The sequence below is a fragment of the Delphinus delphis genome, chromosome 11 (genome assembly GCF_949987515.2).
Source record: "Delphinus delphis chromosome 11, mDelDel1.2, whole genome shotgun sequence".
Classification (NCBI taxonomy): domain Eukaryota; kingdom Metazoa; phylum Chordata; class Mammalia; order Artiodactyla; family Delphinidae; genus Delphinus; species Delphinus delphis.
This window is the reverse complement of record NC_082693.1, coordinates 10,012,216-10,034,890: the sequence shown is the minus strand read 5'-3', so window position 1 is coordinate 10,034,890 and position 22,675 is coordinate 10,012,216. Positions and strand designations below refer to the sequence as shown.

The following is a 22,675-nucleotide window of genomic DNA, read 5'->3' as shown; positions in this document are numbered from 1 at the left end:
CTCTTCAGCCTTTTTTGTATCCCCGGCACAAGGCCTGGCCCATCCAGTGGGCTCCGTGGACGCCTGCTGGGTGAGCGCTCTCCGCTCTGCTCCACGAGTCTGCAAAGCTCGTAAAGCAAATGAGGGCTACAACCTGCCTCAAAAACTGGAGTCCTGCCGGCGCTGATGTAATAAGAGGAAACCTAAACTGTATCTGCATCAAGGAAACCAGCTATCAGTGGGAGATGAACCCGACCAGGCTGGAAAGGGAGTCTTCAGTTTCCGATGACGACACAGGAGGGGCACCCTAAGCTGACACAGGAGCAGTGCCAGGCCAGATAAAGACTTGCTACGATGGAAACACAACACACACACCTGGATTAAATTAGTTCTTTATGTTTACAACCCACAAGACAGCCGACTGAGAAAAATTTCACGAAGGCGTCAAGGACACAGAGCTTCTTAAAATATTTCTCCCCTTCTCTTCATATTTTCAGTCTGCAAGCTAGACTAGATAATATACACTGTCAATTAAAAAGAAAAAAACTACGCAAAATAAAAATAAGTCCCAAGGCAGAGTTCTGTAAAGAATCCCTAATAGTTGAAACATTCCAACTTCGGTGACCACTGAGAGTAGGTTTGCTGGTTGCAGAGGGAGAGCGCGTCAAGGGAAGGGCTGGGGCATCGCAGTCTCCAGGGCGGCTGGACTGCTTCCCATGCCCTCAGGGAGCGTCAACACCCCCAGTGGCCTTCGGTCACCTCCGACGCCTTTGGTTCCAAGCATCCTGGGGCCCTGGCGGTCCCCCGACCGCAGCCGGTGGGGGGAGGCAGCTACAGCCTGAGCTCGCGGTCGGGCTTCATGCTGAAGGGCTCCAGGCGCTCGGCCTCGGGCAGCAGGCTGTTGAGCCGCTCCAGCAGCGGCACCGTCTGGTCGATGCCCATCTGGATACGGCGCAGGATGGCCGACATCTCGTTGACCTTCTGGATCTGCTCGGCGTATTTGGCGTATCTTTTCTGGCGCTCCTGCATGAAGCTAAAGAGGGTTTCTACAGACAGATCCATCTGCAGGAGGGAGAGAAGTGAGACACATTCAACCCAGAGGAAACAAGTCCCGTCACAAGGCTGGGGGATGAGCACGAGGTGTGGAGCCCACAGGCCACGTGGGGGGCGACCAGCTTTGCAGGAAGCGGAATCGCTGGGCATAAAAACCTTCCAGGACACGACCTGACCGGCTGCTGCCCCAGAACCCTCTGCAGAGGGAGACTGGGATGACGGCCTCCAGCTCTGCCTTCTGGACACGTGAGCCATCTAGTCCTTCTTGAGACCCTGGGATTTCTAGCTCTTTCTCTCTATAGGAAAGAATCCTGGGCTCAGAAATCAGGCAGACCAAGGTTTGACTCCGGCTCTGCCACTGAGCTGCTAATATGTATGCTTTCTGTCTCAGGTCTTTCATCTGCAAAAATCAGGGGACTGATGGCAGACTTGCAGGGTTGCTGTGAGGACGAAATGAGATGACGACGTGCTCAGGACTCGGCTTTGTCCTCCCTCCTCCCTGGAGGCTGCAGACCGCAGTCACTCCGGGAGAGCTGCCTGGAGGGGGTGGCAGTCCCCGCCAGGACCACAGACGCCAACCAAGTCAAGTCTATATACCATGCGGGGCAAACGGAGGGCTGCTTTGGGCACTCTCCCCCCAGTCAAGCAAACTGGAGGCTCTGGGCTCCCCTTTTGTGGCCTCTTTTCCTCCCCTGGCGAGGTTCTTTGGTACCTATCATCTGGATGAAAACAGGAGGAGGAGGGAACCGCCAGCGTGTCGGATGCCCGCAGCCCTCCTCTGCATGGACCCGCATCCACTCCCTCCCCACTTGTTTCCTTCCCCAACCAGGGAGGAAACAGTCACACCCCCGAGACTCATGCTTCTGTCCCAAAGCTCAAGTGGCACCTCAACCCTTCCTTGTTGTCCTCCCAGGAGCGCGGCCCTTCCCAACCCCGGCAGCCAGCCAAGCGCTGGCCCTCAACGCGAGTTACCGCAGAGCCTCTGAAAACGGCGTGATAAAGACAAAAACAAAACAAACACTCTAACATATAAGAGCCCCAAGCCAGGGCACCCCCCGAAAACAAAATAACCAATTCTATTTTGACGCTGTGCGTGTGGGGAGAGAGGGACAGTGCTGAGGAGCAGGGGGGTTGTTACAGGAACTCAGGGCTTATTTTTGTCCGTTGGTTCTCCCGTCACTTGTTTTGAAATGCCGAGGGGACAACGAAAGACAGCTGGTGAAGGGCTGGGGTGCGCAGGGAGGAAAATAATCCATCTGCATGGGAAGCTCCAGACAAGGTGGAAACGGTTTCTACCTTCCGAGGGCTCTCTGCAAGCCTGTTCAGGCGCTCAGCACTTCGGAGGTGGGGAGGCAGGAAAGGATCGTCTTCCTCACAGTCGGCGCCAGCCTTCTCAGGATGGCAGTTCGGTCCAGCACCTAGAACACTCCGCCCTCTGCAAGACTGTGGGAGCCAGCTGGGACCCACTCGTGGGCCAGCACAGCCCACGGAACAGCCTGCACCAGAATTCAGAAGCTTCTCGCGTCATCACGTTTCGCTTGGCGGGGGCACTCCCGGCCCCCAGCCCCCGACTCTACCAGACCAGACAGACTCCCGAGTCAGAGTTTATCTGAAATGGCCTCCAAGGCTCTACCTTATCGTGCCTAAGGCCCTTGGCAATCAACCCATCCCCTCCCCTACGGCCGGACTGACACCTGATCAGACAGCTTTTACAACCATCTTAGCAGAGTTCTTGTTCAATGGCATACACTTCCTTACACACTTCCACATCCAGCTGAGGCCACGTTTAATGTGTCCAGAGCTTCTGTCCAAAGCCATGTCATGCTGAATGCTTAGGTGAGCACACTGAATTCAAGCACGCTGTTCAAACGTGTTTAGAGTACATCTTCCAAGAGTCAATTCCATGACAGTCCCAGAGGGAAAAAACCACAGAAGAGGAAACTTAGGGCTGAGCGACCTCCAAGATCTCACAGTGACAGAACCAAGACTAAAACCCAGATTTCCTCAGTCCAGCCTCTTCCTTTCACTGTATTTAATTGAGAGTGTGCCATTAGGGGCACACGAGATTTTAGTTGGTACATGGCATGGCATTGAAGAGCATCAAATCACGTGATGGAAAAGTTACTGCCTTTTAAATCTTTTCCCATTCTTTCTGATTGCTGCAAGTAAAGTCTCAATTTGGTGCAGCTAAGACTTTAATACCTGGAAGAGTGTAATAAAATGGGCAATGCCTGCTTCTCATGCCCCGCCCTTTGCTCAGACAATACCGCTCCTGACCCCTACCCCTACCTAAGCATGTGCCCGTGAACCCCAGGTACACACTTACTCCAGCATTTCTGACATGACTTTAGGCAATGTCAGCATCTAATGCAATTCCGAATCTTAGCATTTTGACAATCGGGAACATATTCACCTTTCCTGTTTCTATTTTGGCATGTAGACTCTAACAAGGAAGCATAAATACAACATACAGAGTCAACAGACATTTATCGAGTACTACCGTGTACCATGCACCATGCAAAGTCCTAGCGATATAGATATTAAGAACCAAAACTATTTACACCCACACGGCTTACTGTGTACATTAACATGACTCTTCTTTTCCACTCTCTTTGTTAACATGACTTTACTATTCCAGGAAACTCAGGCCCAGAAGGAGGAATGTTGCAAATAACTTTGTTTCAGGAACTTCCAGAGGAGCCATTTAAATGTAAAACTATTAGATTTTCCAATAGACAGAGAATGACTATTTATTCCCCGTGACTCTTGCCTCAAAACCCTGGCCTTGCTGTGACCACATGTCTAAGTACTAGTCAGCGGCATGTATATGAGGAAGTCTCTCACGGAGCTTCCGGGTGCCTTCCTAAAAGTTAGCTGGCATGCTCCTCCTCTCCTTCTTTGTCCCTTCCCTCCCTCTGCTGCTGCTGAAATGCAGATGCAGCCCCCATGGACCACAAGAATAACTAAGCTCATAATCTGTGGGTCGGCAGAGCAGTGAACGAGAAGAAGTCTGGGTCCATGAGGCTTTTTCCCCATGAGAGTCGTACCGGGTGTGGGAGAGAACAACAAATTTCCATTTTGACTGTATGGCCCAGGAAACTCTGTTCAATACTCTGTAATGACCTATATGGAAAAAGAACCTAAAAAAGAGTGAATATATGTATATGTATAACTGATTCACTTTGCTGTACAGCAGAAACACAACACCGTAAATCAACTAGACTCCAATAAAAATTAATTTAAAAGAAACAAACAAGGTAGAGACTTCCCCTGGTGGCGCAGTGGTTAAGACTCCGCACTCCCAATGCAGGGGGCCTGGGTTCAATCCCTGGTCAGGGAACTAGATCCCACATTCATGCTGCAACTAAGAGTTCGCATGCCTCAACTAAGGAGCCCGTGAGCCTCAATTAAGAAGCCCGCCTGCCACAACTAAGACCCGGTGCAACCAACTAACTAAATAAATAAATAAATTTTTTTTTTTTAAAAAAAAGTAAAAAAACATTTCCATTCTGTATAAGCCACCATAATTCTGGGTCTCTGTAACACCAGTTCGAGTTAACCTTACACTGATAGAAGGAATGTGATAAAGTCCCTGCCCTAAGGAGCTCACTGTTTACTCTTAAACTCATACTTCAAACCTTGCTCCACATATGCACATACTGTCTCTGGTGGCAGTACCTTTCAAAGGGCAGGTGAAAAAGGAGGTGAGATTATTTGTGGGTGTCAGTGCAGGCTTTACTATGACATTAGACATCTATAGAAGGGGCTCAAAGTCGTTCCAAATACCTTATGTGGATGGGGCATCCTATTTGCCCCCCTGGTCGGTCCACTGCCAGCAATGGATCCAAAATATTAGCAAATCAAATCCAGAAATATACAAAAAGGATAGTATATCATTACCAAGTGGGGTTTATCTCAAGGATGTAAGCTTTTTCAGCATCTGAAAATCAAAGTAATTTGTCATTTCAGTATAATAAAGGTTAAAAATCATATAATCATTTTAACGACATAGAAAAAGCATTCAACAAATTATGAAAATTTCAGCAAATTAGGAACAGAAGGAAACTTCCTCAGTCTGATAAAGGGCATCTGTGAAAACCCAACAGCTAACATCACAGCTAGTGGTGAAAGACACTTTTCTCCCTAAGATCAGGAATAAGGCAAGGATGCCCATTCTCACCACTTCTATTCAAAGTTGTACTAGAGGTCCTAGCCACTGCAATAAGTCAACCAAAGGAAATAAAAGGCACAGGAACTGGAGAGGAATAAATAAAAGGGTCTTAATCTGCAGATGACATGGTGTACCTAGAAAATCTTAAGGAAGCTTAGAACCAAAACTAATAAAACCATCAAGTGAATTTAGCAGGGTTGCAAGATACACGGTCAACATACAAAAATCAATTGTATTTCTATATATTTGCAATGAACAACTGGACAATGGAATAAAAAATACAAAATTTACAATTGCATCAACATAAAAAACTTAGAGAAAATGTCACAAAATATGTATAAGACCTACACACTGATATTACAAAACCCTGCAATGAAAAATTAAAGGAGATCTCGAAAATGGAGAGGTATACCATGTTCATGGATTGGAAGATTCAACATCATTAAGATGTCAGTTCTTGCCAAATCAATTTATAGATTCATTTGCAATCTGAATCAAAATTCTGGATGGCTTTTTTTGGTAGGAATTTGACAAGCTGATTCTAAGTAAACAGAATGGTCAAAAGAATTTTGAAAACAAACAAAGTCTGAAGACTTATAGTAATTCTTTCAAGACTTAATTTAAAGCTACAGGGCGGAGGCAAGATGGTGGTGTGGGAAGATGCAGAGTTAGCGTCTCCCCACAACTAGGGCGCCTGTCAGCTACTGGTGAGGTACTCTGAGGCCCAGGGGATGGGAGGAACCCCAAAGTGAACCGGTAGGACACAGAGGGACTGAGGAGGGAGGAGAAGTGGAAGCCAGACAGGATCAGTGACCGTGAGACCAGGGAGATCAGGAGAGGCAGGTGGGAGGGACTCTCCAGGAAGAGCAGGAGAGGAGCAGAGAGGGCGATCGCCTGGCCCACTCAGGCAGGGGAGGCTGCTGAGCTCCCAAGGCGGTACCCCTGCCACAAAGCCCCATCCAGGCCACGTGGGTCCTCGGGGCATAGGAGGGAGGCCAGGGAGATTGGGAGAGGCAGGCAGGAGAGGCCCTCCTAGACTGCAGGAGCAGGAGAAGAGAGCAGGGCATTTGTCCCACTCACTCAAGCCCAGGAAGCCTGCTAGGCTCCCAGGTGAGATGTCCTGCCCTCTGAGACCCACACCTGGGCCCCTTCTGTTCCTTGAGCCTAAGCCCCACCCCCCCACAGCCCCCAGGGCCTTTTCTAGCCCTGTGGGTCCTGAGCACTGGCCCCACCCACCACCCAAACCTCACCCGTGCTTAGGCCCCACCCTCCAGAGCCGAGTTCTTCCCCCCTCCCTTTTTTTTCCCCTCCTCCTCTTTTTTACTATTGTGGTACTGATGTACCTTCTGGTTGTTGATTCCTCTACAGTTTTATTTTTATATTCTTCCTAATATATCTGTTAGTTTCCTAGTCTAATTTTATTTTTCACTTTGTTATTGTTCTTTTTTTTTTTTTTTTTTTGCCACCCCAGGCATCATGAGTCCAGGGTCAAGCCGAAGCTCCTGCAGTGGGAGCTCCGAGTCCGAACCACTGGACTAACAGAGAACCTCAGACCCCAGGGAATATTCATCAGAGTGAGGTCTCACAGAGTTCCTCATCTCAGCACCAAGACCCAGCTCTACCCAACAGCCGATAAACTCCAGTGTTGGAAGCCTCAGGCCAAACAACCAATAAGACAGGAACACAATCCCACTCATAAAACAAAAAAAAAACACAGATGGCAAAAAACTTTTTCACAGATGAAGGAGCAAGATAAAAAACCTACAAGACCAAATAAATGAAGAGGAAATAGGCAATCTACCTGAAAAAGAATTCAGAGTAATGATAGTAAAGGTGATCCAGAATCTTGGAAATAGAATGGAGGCACAGACTGAGAAAATACAAGAAATGTTTACCAAAGATCTAGAAGAACTAAAGAACAAACAAACAGAGATGAACAACATGATAGCTGAAATGAAAAATACACTAGAAGGAATCAATAACAGAGTAACTGAGGCAGAAGAATGAATAAGTGAGCTGGAAGACAGAATGGTGGAAGTAACTGCCGAGGAGCAGAATAAAGAAAAAGAATGAAAAGAATTGAAGACAATTTCAGAGACCTCTGGGATAACACTAAATGCACCAACATTCAAATTATAGGGGTTCCAGAAGAAGAGAAAAAGAAAGGGTCTGAGAAAATACTTGAAGAGATTATAGTTGAAAACTACCCTAACATGGGAAAGGAAATAGTCACCCAAGTCCAGGAAGCACAGACAGTCCCATATAGGAATAAACCCTAGGAAAAACACATCAAGACACATATTAATCCAACAAACAAAAATTAAAGTCAAAGAAAAAATATTAAAAGCAGCAAGGGAAAAACAAAAAATAACATACAAAGGAATCCCCATAAGGTTATCAGCTGATTTTTCAGTGGAAACTCTGCAGGCCAGAAGGGAGTGGCAGGATATACTTAAAGTGATGAAAGAGAAAAACCTACAACCAAGATTACTCTACCCAGAAAGGATCTCATTCAGATTTGATGGAGAAGTCAAAAGCTTTTCAGACAAGCAAAAGCTAAGAGAATTCAGCACCACCAAACCTGCTTTACAACAAATGCTAAAGAAACTTCTCTAAGCAGGAAACACAAGAGAAGAAAAAGACCCACAAAAACAAACCCAAAACAATTAAGTAAATGGTAATAGGAACATACATATCAATAATAACCTTGAATGTAAATGGATTAAATGCCCCAAGCAAAAGACACAGACTGACTGAATGGATACAAAAACAAGACCCATATATATGCTGTCTACAAGAGACCCACTTCAGACCTAGGGACACATACAGACTGAAAGTAAAGGGTTGGAAAAAGATATTCCATGCAAATGGAAATCAAAAGAAAGTTGAAGTAGCAATACTCGTATCAGATAAAATAGACTTTAAAATAAAGACTGTTAGAAGAGATAAGGAGGGACACTACATAATGATCAAAGGATCAATCCAAGAAGAAAATATAACAATTATAAATGTTTATGCACCCAACATAGGAGCACCTCAATACATAAGGCAAATGCTAACAACCATGAAAGGAGAAATCAACAGTAACACAATAACAGTACAGGACTCTAACACACCACTTACACCAATGGACAGATCATTCAAACAGAAAATAATAAGGAAACACAAGCTTTAAATGACACAATAGACCAGATAGATCTAAGTGATATTTACAGAACATTCCACCCAAAAGTGGCAGAATACATTCTTCTCAAGTGCACATGGAACATTCTCCAGGATAGATCACATCTTGGGTCAAAAATCAAGCCTCAGAAAATTTAAGAAAATTGAAATCGTATCAAGCATCTTTTCTGACCACAACGTTATGAGGTTGGAAATCAATTACAGGAAAAAAAACTAAAAAGCACAAATACATGGAGGCTAAACAGTGCGCTACGAAATAGCCAAGAGATCACTGAAGAAATCAAAGAAGAAATTAAAAAATACAGAGAAACAAATGACAATGAAAACACAACGACCCAAAATCTATGGGATGCAGCAAAAGCAGTTCTAAGAGGGAAGTTTAGAGCAATACAATCTCACCTCAAGAAACAAGAAAAATCTCAAATAAACAATCTAACCCTACACTTAAAACAAGTAGAGAAAGAAGAACAAAGAAAACCCAAAGTCAGTAGAAGGAAAGAAATAATAAATATCAAAGCAGAAATAAATGAAATAGAAATGAAAAACACAATAGCAAAGACCTATAAAACTAAAACCTGGTTCTTTGAGAAAATAAACAAAATTGATAAACCCTTAGCCAGACTCAGCAAGAAAAAAACGGGAGAGGACACAAATCAATAAATTTAGAAATGAAAAAGGAGAAATCACAACTGACACTGCAGAAATACAAAGGATTATAAGAGACTACTACAAACAACTATATGCCAATAAAATGGACAACCATGAAGAAATTGACAAATTCTTGGAAAGGTACAATTTTCCAAGAGTGAACCAGGAAGAATTAGAAAACATAAACAGACCTATCACAAGCAATGAAATTGAAACCATAATTAAAAATCTTCCAACAAACAAAAGCCCAGGACCAGATGGCTTCACAGGTGAATTCTATCAAACATTTAGAGAAGAGCTAACACCAATCCTTCTCCAACTCTTCCAAAAAATTGCAGGAGAAACATTCCCAAATTCATTTTATGAAGCCAGCATCACCCTGATACCAAAACCAGAAAAAGATATCACAAAAAAAGAAAATTATAGACCAATATCACTGATGAACATAGATGCAAAAATCCTGAACAAAATGCTAGCAAACAGAATGCAACAGCACATTAAAAGGATCATACACCATGATCAAGTGGGATTTATCCCAGGGATGCAAGGATTCTTCAATATATGCAAATCAATCAACGTGATACACCACATTAACAAATTAAGGAATAAAAACCATATGATCATCTCAATAGATGCAGAAAAAGCTTTTGACAAAATTCAACACCCATTTATGATAAAAACTCTCCAGAAAATGGGCATAGAGGGAATCTACCTCAACATAATAAAGGCCATATATGACAAACCCACAGCAAGCATCATACTCAATGGTGAAAAACTGAAAGCATTTCCACTAAGATCAGGAACAAGACAAGGATGTCCACTCCCGCTGCTCTTATTCAACATAGTTTTGGAAGACCCAGCCACAGCAATCAGAGAAGAAAAAGAAATAAAGGAATACAAATTGGAAAAGAAGACGTAAAACTGTCACTATTTGCTGATGACATGATTCTATACATAGAAAATCCTAAAGATGCCACCAGAAAACTACTAGAACTAATCCATGAATTTGGTAAGGTTGCAGGATACAAAATTAATGCACAGAAATCTCTGGCATTCCTATACATCAACAACAAAAAATCAGAAAAAGAAATTAAGGAAACACTCCCATTTACCATTGCAACAAAAAGAATAAAATACCTAGGAATAAACCTGCCTAAAAAGGTGAAAGACTTGTACTCAGAAAACTATAAAACACTGATGAAAGAAATCAAAGATGACATAAACAGATGGATAAATATACCATGTTCTTGGATTGGAAGAATCAATATTGTGAAAATGACTATACTACCCAAAGCAATCTACAGATTCAATGCAATCCCTAATAAACTACCAATGGCATTCTTCACAGAATTAGGATAAATTTTACAATTTGTATGGAAACACAAAAGACCCCAAATAGCCAAAGCAATCTTGAGAAAGAAAAGTGGAGTCGGAGGAATCAAGGCTCCCCGACTTCAAACTATACCACAAAGCTACAGTAATCAAGAACAGTATGGTACTGGCTCAAAAACAGGAATATAGATCAATGGTACAGGACAGAAAGCCCAGAGATAAACCCACACACGTATGGGCACCTAATTTAGGACAAAGGAGGCAAGAACATACAATGGAGAAAAGACAGCCTCTTCAATAAGTGGTGCTGGGAAAACTGGACAGCTACATGTAAAAGAATGAAATTAGAACACTACCTAACACCATACACAAAAATAAACTCCACATGGATTAAGACTTAAATGTAAGACCAGACACTATAAAACTCTTAGAGGAAAACATAGGAAAAACATTCTTTGACATAAACCACAGCAAGATCTTTTTGACCCACCTCCTACAGTAACGGAAATAAAAACAAAAATAAACAAATGGGACTTAATTAATCTTAAAATCTTTTGCATAGCAAAGGAAACCATAAACAAGACAGAAAGACAACCCTCAGAATGGGAGAAAATATTTGCAAATGATACAACAGACAAAGGATTAATCTCCAAAATATACAAAGAGCTCATGGAGCTCAATATCAAAAAAAACCAAACAATCCAGTTAAAAAATGGGCGGAAGACCTAAATAGACATTTCACCAAGGAAGACATACAGGTGGCCCAGAGGCATATGGAAAGATGCTCAACATCACTAATTATTAGAGAAATGCAAATCAAAACTACAATGAGGTATCACCTCACGGTGGTCAGAATGGCCATTATCAAAAAAGCTAGAAACAATAAATGCTAGAAAGGGTGTGGTGAAAGGGAACCCTCCTGCACTGTTGGTGGGGATGTAAATTGATACAACCACTATGGAAAACAGTATGGAGGTTCCTTAAAAAATCAAAAATAGAATTATCATATGACCCAGCAATCCCACTACTGGGCATATACCCTGAGAAAACCATAATTCAAAAAGAGGCATATACCACAATGTTCACTGCAGTGCTATTTACAATAGCCAAGATGTGGAACCAACCTAAACGTCCATTGACAGAGGAATGGATAAAGAAGATGTGACACATATATACAATGTAATATTACTCATCCATAAAAAGAAGCGAAATTGAGTTATTTGTAGTGAGGTGGATGGACATAGAGTCTGTCATATAGAGTGAAGTAAGTCAGAAAGGGAAAAACAAATACTGTATGCTAATGCATATATATGGAATCTAAAAAAAAAAAATTGGTACTGATGAACCTAGTTGCAGGGCAGGAATAAAGAAGTAGACATAGAGAATGGACTTGATGACATGGGGTGGGAGGGCGAAGTGAGAGCAGCATCAACATATATACACTACCGAATGTAAAATAGCTGGCTGGTGGGAAGCAGCCGCATAGCACAGGGAGATCGGCTTGGTGCTTTGCGATGACCTAGAGGGGTGGGATAGGGAGGATGGGAGGGAGGCTCTAGAGGGAGGGAATATGCAGACATGTGTATGCGTATGGCTGATTCGCTTTGTTGTGCAACAGAAACTAACACAATATTGTGAAGCAATTATACTCCAATAATTATACTCCTATTATATACTCCAATTATATACTCCAATTATAAAACAATTATGAAACAACAAAGGATTAATCTCCTTAATTATACTCCAATTATATACTCCAATTATACTCCAAAAAAAGCTATAGTAATCAGGATTGGCATAGAGACATATATAGATCAATGAAACTGAACAGAGTGTAGAAACAGATCTAAACATACATGGGTCAATTGATTTTTTTTTTTTTTTACAAAGTTTTCAAGGTAATTTAATGGGGAAAAGAAAGTTTTTCAACAATTTTTGGAAGAACCCAATAAAACCTGAACCCCTACACCTCACCCCATACACAAAAATTAGCATGAAATGGATCACAGACCTAAACATAGAAGCTAAAACTATACAACTTTTAGAAGAAAAACCTTTGCTACCTTGCGGTAGGCAAAGATTTCTTAAACAGGTCCAAAAAACATTAACCATAAAACAAAAAAATGGTTAAATTGATCTTCATCAAAATTTAAAACTTCTCCTTGAGAGATACCATTAAGAAAACGATAAGGCAAGCCACAGACTAAGAGAAGAAATATTATCTATTGATCAACATCTGATAATAGACATATTCAGAATATATAAAGACCTCTTACAACTCAATATTAAGAAAAAAATCCAAATTTGGGATCTTTTCAGGAGAACTGACCTGGGCCTCTGTCTCAAAACCTTCATTGAGTTTCTTTAAAAAATCTGCTTTTGGGCTTCCCTGATGGCGCAGTGGTTGAGAGTCCACCTGCCGATGCAGGGGACACGGGTTCGTGCCCCGGTCCGGGAAGATCCCACATGCCGCGGAGCAGCTGGGCCCATGAGCCATGGCCGCTGAGCCTGTGCGTCCGGAGCCTGTGCTCCGCAAAGGGAGAGGCGACAACAGTGAGAGGACTGCGTACCGCAAAAACAAAAAAAAACAAAAAAAACAACAACAATCTGCTTTTGAGATCCTTAAAAGGAGAATTTAGATCCCTTCCAGGAAAGTGAGTCTCCAACTGATAAGCTGAATATCAACTAAATTTATTAAAAAGAAAAGGAGAGGAGAGGAGGCCAGTGAAGAGCCACTGGAAACGGGCTGGGAGCCTACAGAAAAGTCCTGCCAGAGATGAGCTTGAAGTGGGATCTGGTCCTCTTGGGACAAAAGGTCCAAGGAAGTAAAAGAGTAAAACTTGCTTGAAGACTGAACCCACGGGCACTGTTAAATTGGACTACAGACCAGGAAAAAGGGAATAGCTAGATGTTAACCAGACAATAGTGTCCCCAGAACTCATTTGGGGAAGGCCCGACACGGTGTGGAAGGGAAGACATTCTGGTCAATTTTCACATCACTTTGAGGACTCTGGAGGCTTCAGGTCCATGACCAAGATTATCCTGGATGCCATCCCTGTCTCTGGACAGTTACTGCTACCGGACGAGAAGTGGCTTTTCACGACCCCAATGTCCATGAGGTTGCGCACTTCACCTCGGGAGGGACCTGTTTCATGGACGCTCCCGTCCTGGCTGAGCTGCGGTGGTAGAAAAGGACTCTGGTTTTCAGACCCACTGGCTTAACTTCTCAATAGTTCACCTCCCAAGGTTTCACCAGAGCTTTCACCTCAGGTGTGAAATGACCATCCAGAGCCTGGGAATAATCTGTTTACACATTGGAGGCATCCTGAGCTGGAGGTGAGTGACTCAGAATCCCTCTGAGAGGGGAGGGCTTCTCTCAGAAGGGGAGGGGGCTTCGACAGAAACAACGAAATAAACAAAGAATTATTGTGAGGCTCGAGTCACCAAGCTTTACGGACAACTATATGTAGCTGGCAGGTGAAGACAGCAGTGTCAGACAGAACTGGGTCAAAGTCTTGGTTGTGCATATGATTATCTTTGTAACCTTGAACCAATTACTGAACCTCATTGAGCTTCAGTTTCTTCACCCTTAAACTGGGGATAATGATTGGTCTTATCTCACGGGATTAAGTGTGAGGAATAAATGAGATAAAGAACAGCCCCAGATCAGAGCTCCAGGGAAGTCAAGTGGTTAGGACTCGGCCCTTCCATTGCAGGAGACACACGTTCCATCCCTGGTTGAGGAACTAAGATCCTACAAGCCGCACAGCATGGCCAAAAAAAAAAAACCACCAAAAAACAAAACCAAATAAACCCCCAGAGCTCGATAAATTATAAAATATATGTGAACTGAAAGAGAAACTATGTCTAGAAACCTCTTTTACATGAAAAATGGAAAGCAAGATTAAGTAAATGAGGGCAGAAAAAATGACATTTGAAGATATCCAAACGGGCACATGTATCTCTGTTGTAAAGGCAGGGAGCTATTGTTATGCCTCATCCCTGTTACACTATCTTCAAGGCTTATGCAATCACTCAGAGGACAATCTACCATTGTGTTTTTTGCTGACATGTTTTATTTTTGTTCTGAACTTCTGCTACTGAAAATCTTACAAAAGAGTCACATTACTCACCCCAAAGTTCCCTTACAGAAACATTTCACACTACTTAATAACTGAAATCATTATTCACCTACAAGTCCTTCCATGTGTTTTTGATTTATATGTTCAGCCATGAGAATGAGTTACTATTACCACTGTTTGCTGCTACCCAACATAGTAAAATTTAAAAATACCCATGTACTTGCAGATATATATATATTTTTCAAAAATACTTTGAAAACAAGCAGAAGAGCTTTAATAAATGATATCTTCTCCAACAAGAGTACACTGCTTCAAAAATTATTTTTAAAAATTTCCTGGGACGTTCCTGGTGGCGCAGTGGATAAGACTCCATGCTCCCAATGCAGGGGGCCCGGGTTCGATCCATCGGTAGGGAACTAGATCCCACATGCATGCTGCAACTAAGGGTTCGCATGCCACAACTAAGGAGCCCGCCTGCCGCAACTAAGACCCAGTGCAACCAAATAAATAAATAAATATTAAAAATACAAAATTCCTGATAGAATAAGCTTTGATGCTGGTTTGGGACAGGTGGGTTGTCCTATGAAAGATGTCTAAATGCTTGATGTAACTTCTTTTTCAAAGTAAAGGTAACCTTGTCAAAGTAGGGATACATACTACAAGGGCTTATAGTTCTAAGTTAGAAAAAAGATGCGTGAACAACAGTAAGAGCTTCAGAAAGAAGACTGTACATCTTCTAAATTCTAAAACCTTAAGTTGTAGATAGGTTCAAGGTGGTCAAAAGCAAATTTAACTTTTTCATAGATCAAAAGAAAATGAACAGGTAAATTGTGTTTCACAGTTAACAAAATTCAAGTCTATACGATCAACAGACTGTTGCTTTTCCTCTCCCTCAGTAACTTAAGGTTTTTAAAAATGTTAAAAACAAAAAACACTGCTTAAGGACTTAATTGAGACTACATTTTAAAAAGTTACTCATCTTTCCCACCCTTTAAATGTTCAGCTCTTAATGTTAACTTAAGCCTCAAGGTCAATTTTTATTTGGTCTCAAACAGTTCACTTTCTCTGCACTCATTCTACATTTAAATTACAGTTTCCCAAGCATGGGGGCTGGGAGGTGGAGGCCACGATGGGCTGAGGCCAGCCAACCAAGGGCTGCTATCTTCTCAAACTCCAAACGCAGGGCTTCCCTGGTGGTGCAGTGGTTAAGAATCTGCCTGCCAATGCAGGGGACACGGGTTCGAGCCCTGGTTTGGGAAGATCCCACATGCCGAGGAGCAACTAAGCCCACGCGCCACAACTACTGAGCCTGCGCTCTAGAGCCCGTGAGCCACTAGTACTGAAGCCTGTGTGTCTAGAGCCCATGCTCCGCAACAAGAGAAGCCACCAAAATAAGAAGCCCGCGCGTCGCAACAAAGAGTAGCCCCCGCTCGCCACAACTAGAGAAAGATCGAACGCAGCAACGAAGACCCAAGGCAGCCAAAAAAAAACAAAAATAAAAAAAAAAACCCTCCAAACCCAGCCCCAGCTTTGTACTTTCGATGGATATCCTTCTGTGCCCCCACATGTAATGAATAGACAGTGAGGCACAATTCTGCTTTTACTGTAATTTTTTTCTAGCTAGAGGGGCTAAATGGAAAATTGAAAATTCATTCTGTTTTACAGCTATCCAAAGAATGAATTTTCAGGTAAATAACAATCTGTGGGGACGTGGCCATGCCTCTAATGTCTTTTTGGAGATGGGTATATCACTGATTTTTAGCAATGTAGGCTCACCCCCCTCATCCTTGACATGGCTAATAATTCACTAACATAAAAAGATAGAAGTCAGAAGGCTTGAATTTAAATCCTACTAGTTATGTGACCTTGGACACATCACAAGCTGAGTCTGAGCTTCTACTTTTTAAAAATGGGAATAATAATACCTGTCCATCTGTCCATCCATCCAATTTTACAGTAATGTTATAAAGATTACAAATGAGATGATATATATAAGAGTGATCTAAAAACAGATCAGAGGTATAAAAATGTAACGTTATGTGATTATAAAAAATCCCACTGAATGGCCAAATACGTTTGGAGATTTGTTTTTCATAGAACTGAAATAAAGCTAAGAAATTCTCCAATTACATGATCACATTCAAAAGAAACTGCTTCAATGTTTTATAAAGAGCTTCACTCTTTCATGTCTTTTGAATCTCAGAACTACCAATTCTCCTGATTAGAGAGCAGTTAGCAGTTAGTACTCTATAAATTAGTACTGTCCCAAGGGCAAAATCTGGTGCTGCAAATAGAGCTTGAAATTCTCCAAAGAAGATGTAAAAATGGCCACTGGACACATGAAAAGGGATTCAACATCTTTAGGCATTAGGAAAATGAAAACCTAAACCACAAAGAGCTACTACTTCACGCTCACTAGCATGGCTGAAATAAAAAGCCAGGCAGTAACAAGTGTTGCTGAAGATGTGGAGAAAATGGAAGCCTCGTGCACTGCTACTGGGAACATAAATGGTGCAGCACTTGGGAAAACAGTTTAGTTTTGCCAAAAATTAAACACAGAGTTACCATATGACCCAGCGATCTCACTCTTAGATATATACTCAAGAGAACTGAAACATATGTTCACACAAAAACTTGTAAGCAGAGACTTCCCTGGTGGTCCAGTGGGTGGGACTCCACGCTCCCAATGCAGGCGGCCCGGGTTCGATCCCTGGTCAGGGAACTAGAGCCCGCATGCCCCAAGGAAAATCTGTGTTTTCTGGCTTTCTGACCTTTCTCCAGATGACCATCCCCGCAGAGGATTAGGAGCTCTCTGTGGGAACCTTCTCCCGGGTGCCTCTCTCTTGCACAATGGACAAACAATGGGCAGACGTTTTCAAAAATTATGCCATAGGCTAAATGACACCAATTGCCACATACTGGACATTTTGAAGTGACTGTGTTTCTGAAGGCAACAGTTTACAATGACAGCTTATAAGAGTAAACGCTTGCCATTTATTCTCATACCACACCCTTGATCTGTAAGTCAGACAAGAAGAGAAATCCCTCTCTGGCAAACCTCAGTCTACACGGTCTACCAAAAACAAAAACTGAAATCCATACTAGTGGGACTGTTTCTTTTAGCAATCTATGTATATCATACTAGGATGACCAGGAAGGTGGAACACAGTATATAATACTTAGTAATTCCCTAGATATTTTAATTAATGTAATAAAATAATGTATAACAGTTCCAACTACTATTCACTGAGTATCAATTAAATGTCAGGCATTGTACTAGGTACTACACATACATTATCTTTATTCCTCGCAATAGGCCTACAGGGAAAATTCCCTTCTCCTACTAGAGCTGCAGAATCAGGGAGTCAGAGATCATAAAAATGTGTCCAGGGTAACACAGCTTGTACTAGCAGTGAAGCCAGAATTCAAACCCATGCTTTTTAGCCTAATCTTCGCCTATCTTTTCTACAGAGGTCATTAACTTAAATATCAATTCATTTCAATTAAATATACACCATGTTGGGCAATGTGTTCAGGACCTTTTTGAAATTCTTGACAGATGAATGTAAATGGCAAGTTTTACAGTTTTCCAGTAGAATGAAAGAACACTTTTGTTTCTAATTTAACCACCATTTCTTTTCTTAATAACAAAAAGAACAAGTTTCCAGACATAATATGAACATTCACAAAACAAAAACTAAGAGGAAACCAAAGGGAATAAACTACTTGTTAGCAGATAAACTTGAATGACATTTTCACTGGCAAAGTCTGTTTGTACACTTTGTACTCTGATTTTTCACTTGTATAAGCATTTCACAATCCTTGACTTCACAGAGGGGGCTCAGAACATGGAATTTTAGCGCTGCAGGGGTCCTTAGAGATCATTCAATCCCACCCCCCTCACTTTACAGAGGGAGGCCACCCCAGAGTGGGTCAGTCCACACAGCAGGTACTGCCAGAGCCAGAGCTGGACTCCAGATCTGCTGATTGAAGGGCCACCACACAACACGACTGCCAGCTTTTCCATAGCTGGCTCTACCTCGTCAAATGAGTTCTAACTGTGTGTCACAACTGTGATCTAAAACAAAATTTCCCCAGACTTGCAGACCTAGAGAACAGACTTCCGCTGCCAAAGGGGCGGGGGAGGGATGGATTGGGAGTCCGGGGTTAGCAGATGCGGACTAGTATACAGAGAATGGATAAACAACAAGGTCCTACTGTACAGCACAGGGAACTATATTCAATATCCTGTGATAAACCATAATGGAAAAGAATGTGAAAAAGAATGTAGGGACTTCCCTGGTGGTGCAGTGGTTAAGAATCCACCTGCCAAGGCAGGGACACGGGTTCAAGTCCTGGTTGGGGAAGATCCCACATGCCGCAGAGCAACTAAGCCTGTGTGCCACAACTACTGAGCCTGCGCTCTACAGCCATGAGCCACAACTACTGAGCCCACGTGCCACAACTACTGAAGCCTGTGCACCTAGAGTCCGTGCTCCACAACAAAGAGAAGCCCACGCACCGCAACGAAGAGGAGCCCCTGCTCGCCACACTAGAGAAAGCCCACGCACAGCAATGAAGACCCAATGCAGCCAAAAAAAAAATATATATAAATGTATATATATGAATCACTTTGTTGTACAGCAGAAATTAACACAACACTGTAAACCAACTAAACTTCAATAAAAAAAGAAATAAATGAATAAAACAAAGTTTCTCAAGACACCATTTCTGGCCATAAGGAACACAAAAATCTATTGTGAACTGATGTCAAAATCAAATGACAGGGACTTCCCTGGTGGCACAGTGGTTAAGAATCTGCCTGCCAATGCAGGGGACATGGGTTCTATCCCTGGTCCGGGAAGATCCCACATGCCACGGGGCAACTAAGCCTGTGCACCACAACTACTGAGCCTGTGCTCTAGAGCCCGTGCTCTAGAGCCCGTGAGCCAGATCTACTGAAGCCCACGTGCCTAGAGCCTGTGCTCCGCAACAAGAGAAGCCTGCGCGCTGCAATGAAGAGCAGCCCCAGTTTGCTGCAACTAGAGAAAGCCCATGCGCAGCAACAAAGACCCAATGAAGCCAAAACATACATAAAATTAAAAATAAATTTTAAAAAAAATAATAAAAATTTAAAAGAAATCAAATGACAGGGTCAAATCAAATGTCCCCATGTCCATCGGGAATAGGAACCTCTCAGGTGGGCCTAGACCTGCAGTTAGAAGGATGTCAGTCACAATTGTGCACAGTTTCTGTGTCCTTCTGGAATTACGTAAGCCTTCTCCAGCTCCTTATTAGTCTGCCATTTCCTGTTGCGCAAGGGACAAACAATGGGCAGACTGTCGCCAGTGTTTTCATTAATTACACCACAGACTGAATGGCATTGATTACCACATAATGGACATTTTGCAGTGACCCTGTTTCCTTTGTTCAAACAATGTATCTAAATGTCTCAGTAAAGGAACACCTTCTATTTGGGCCTTCAAGAGAATGAAGAGGTACTGGGATCTCAGGAGTTTGAATTGCATCACTGTGCCCCAATAATTATTTTATGACTTGTCCAACTTCCCCATGTGCCTTCTTACCCTCGGAGGCATTATGTCCAGGCAGGAAGGGAGGAAAGAAATCTCAAACCCTTTAAGTGGGTCCCAAAGCTCAAAACATAAAAGTCAGGCAGATCACACACACACCCCGCCCATCCCCCCTCCCCCTGGAAAAGGGCTAGAGTGACACTGAGAGGCAGTAAAACAAGAGGAGAAAAAGATCAGGGTAAAAATCAAAACTCAAGGGCAGAAATTCCACTCCTCCCTCCCCTGGGAGACTTTCACTGCACTCTACAAAAGATATTGATACTAGTTCAGGGGCCACAGACACCCTAAAAGATCTGCTTCCCTGAGAAGTCCCTGTTCTGCTTTCTCTCTCAAAGCCCCCTCTCTGCAGCCCTCCTGAGTGGGAGGGGGCAGCACGAGACCACTGTCTGGCTTCCCTGATGGTGTCCCTCTGTCCACCTTCACTGCTACCATGGTCCTCCGAGATATTGGTAAAAATCCCTTTCTCGAAAAAGTGACCGATTGGGAGTGTGGGAAAGTTAGCCTCAAATAGGCAGAGTTGGCATCTTCAAGATGTAAACGTGGGGTGATCAGGGTTATTTCCTTAAGTGTGGCTGCTTCCCATTAACGACTGCATTTGAAATATAAAAGTATGCTGTGAAACCACGGAGGGAATATTGTAAAGGAATATGGTGGTAGGGAAAGAGGACATTAGGTACAAACAAGGAGAGGAGCTGGGAAGTAAAAAGCCTTTGGATAAAGAAGTAAAGGAAAAAGAACAGTAGAAAAAGCATGGGCTCTGGAGTCTTACATGTGGGTTTCAGATCTGGATTTGAGTCTCAGGCTCTACCATTTAATAACCATGTGACCTTAAATGGTTTTCCTTTCAGGTCTCTGAACCTTGGTTTCTGTAACTGTCAGAAGTAGATGATAATGTATATGAAATGCCTATTCTAGACCTGGCACATAGCAAACATGTAGAAAAACAACAGCAGTCTCACTGTTACCACTCTTACTTCTACATTAGGAGAGAAGCGGCAGGAACCATGGTAACAGATGGAGTGGGTGGATGTGAATAAAATCTGGGAGCCCCATCAGTAACCTGGATTCCCCTTCCCAATGTCCAGATTAAAGGGAAATAAATGTAAGTTTGTATGACCTAAGCCACACATTCAAGATTTTAAAACCGGAGCTAAAGTGACTACTAAACAATGTAAAACTGGGTCAATGAGGCGTCCTGTAATTCCCTCCTTTACGCACCCAAACTATCCATGAATATAACCCCTTTTTTGACTCAGAGTAGAGAACAGACTTCGGAGGTGGTGTGGAGGTAGGTATTTTACAGCTAGAATCCTGTACCCTATGCCTGAGGAAAGAACCAGAGATACCCAGGAAGAGACGACAATGACGCTGATGACGGAGATAAGACTAACATAATCATCTGGTAGACCTCAGGGTACGCCAGAGGCCATGCTCTTCAACACTGTGCCGGGTGGCCTCTCCTGACATGTGTGCACCTGGCCTAGAGTCCTGAGGCCTGTGTCACTAACCCGTGCAGACAGCTGAAGTGACAACTCCACTTCCCCACCCAGATTTACCCGGCGAACACGTCCTGGGCACGAGGAGAGGAATGAGGCAGGAGACCCCTCTGACCAGGTGAGAGCAGGAGTGCATTTGGACAGGCTGTTGGCATACCCAGATGGGAATAGAGATGCACCAGGCGGAGATGGAGGGTGGGCAGAGTCCAGCAGGAGGGAGCACACGGGGCGCGTGGGGCGGGAGTGGGGACCCGAGAGACACCTAAAGTGGGTGGATTCTGCGGAACACAACTATGACGATTACAAGATGACAAGGCAGGTACGTGCTGACAGAGAGTCTTGGTATCAGCAAGGGTGAAAGAGAAAATGGCTGATAAAAGAGAGTGAAATAAAGCCGTCTGCAGCAACATGAATGGACCTGGAGATTATCATACTAAGTGAAGTAAGTCAGACAGAGAAAGACAAATATCATGTGCTATCACTTATATGTGGAATCTAAAAAAATGATACAGATGAACTGACTTACAAATCAGAAACAGACTCACAGACACAGAAAACAAACTTATGGTTACCAAACGGGAAAGGGGGGAGGGATAAATTAGGAGTTTGCAATTAACATACACACACTACTGCATATAAAATAGATAACCAACAAGGACCTACTGTATAGCACAGGGAACTACACTGAATATTTTGCAATAACCTATAAGGGAAAAGAATCTGGAAAAGTGTGTGTGTGTGTGTGTATACCTGAATCACTCTGCTGTACTCCTAAAACTAACAAAACATTGTAAATCAACTATACTTTAATAAAAAGAAAATGGCTGAGGTGCGCTAGAATGCAGGAAGAAATCACTTCTAAACTATATTGTCACTGTGCCACGAATGCTCATGCTTCTACAATAACATCTTGCAATCACTCCATTTTTGGTCTTGCTGCATTTGAAAGAAAGGACTTCTACCCCCTAAAAGAACCCTTTATTACACAGCCCCTCAGAGTCCTGCAGAGGACTCACACCTTCACTGTCCCATTTGCTCTGGGCTGCAGGTTGGCTACTGCCTTGACTTTCTGCAAGAGCAGCTCTAGTAATTGTTTCACATGACCTTAGACAAACGACATGCTCTCTACTCATGTGCAGA

At 43.0% G+C, this 22,675-nt stretch overlaps 1 protein-coding gene across 2 annotated transcripts in view; it reads right to left on the bottom strand.

Moving 5' to 3' along the window:
* Nucleotides 1-361: 361 nt before the first annotated feature.
* The window catches only part of BORCS5 (BLOC-1 related complex subunit 5), a 97,622-nt gene continuing 75,308 nt past the window's right edge, over nt 362-22,675 (bottom strand). For both annotated transcript variants that reach the window (XM_060026109.1, XM_060026108.1), the window contains exon 4: nt 362-1,041. In XM_060026109.1, the coding sequence (XP_059882092.1) occupies nt 811-1,041 (231 nt within the window). In that variant the 3' untranslated portion in view covers nt 362-810. The remainder of the gene's footprint in view (nt 1,042-22,675) is intronic.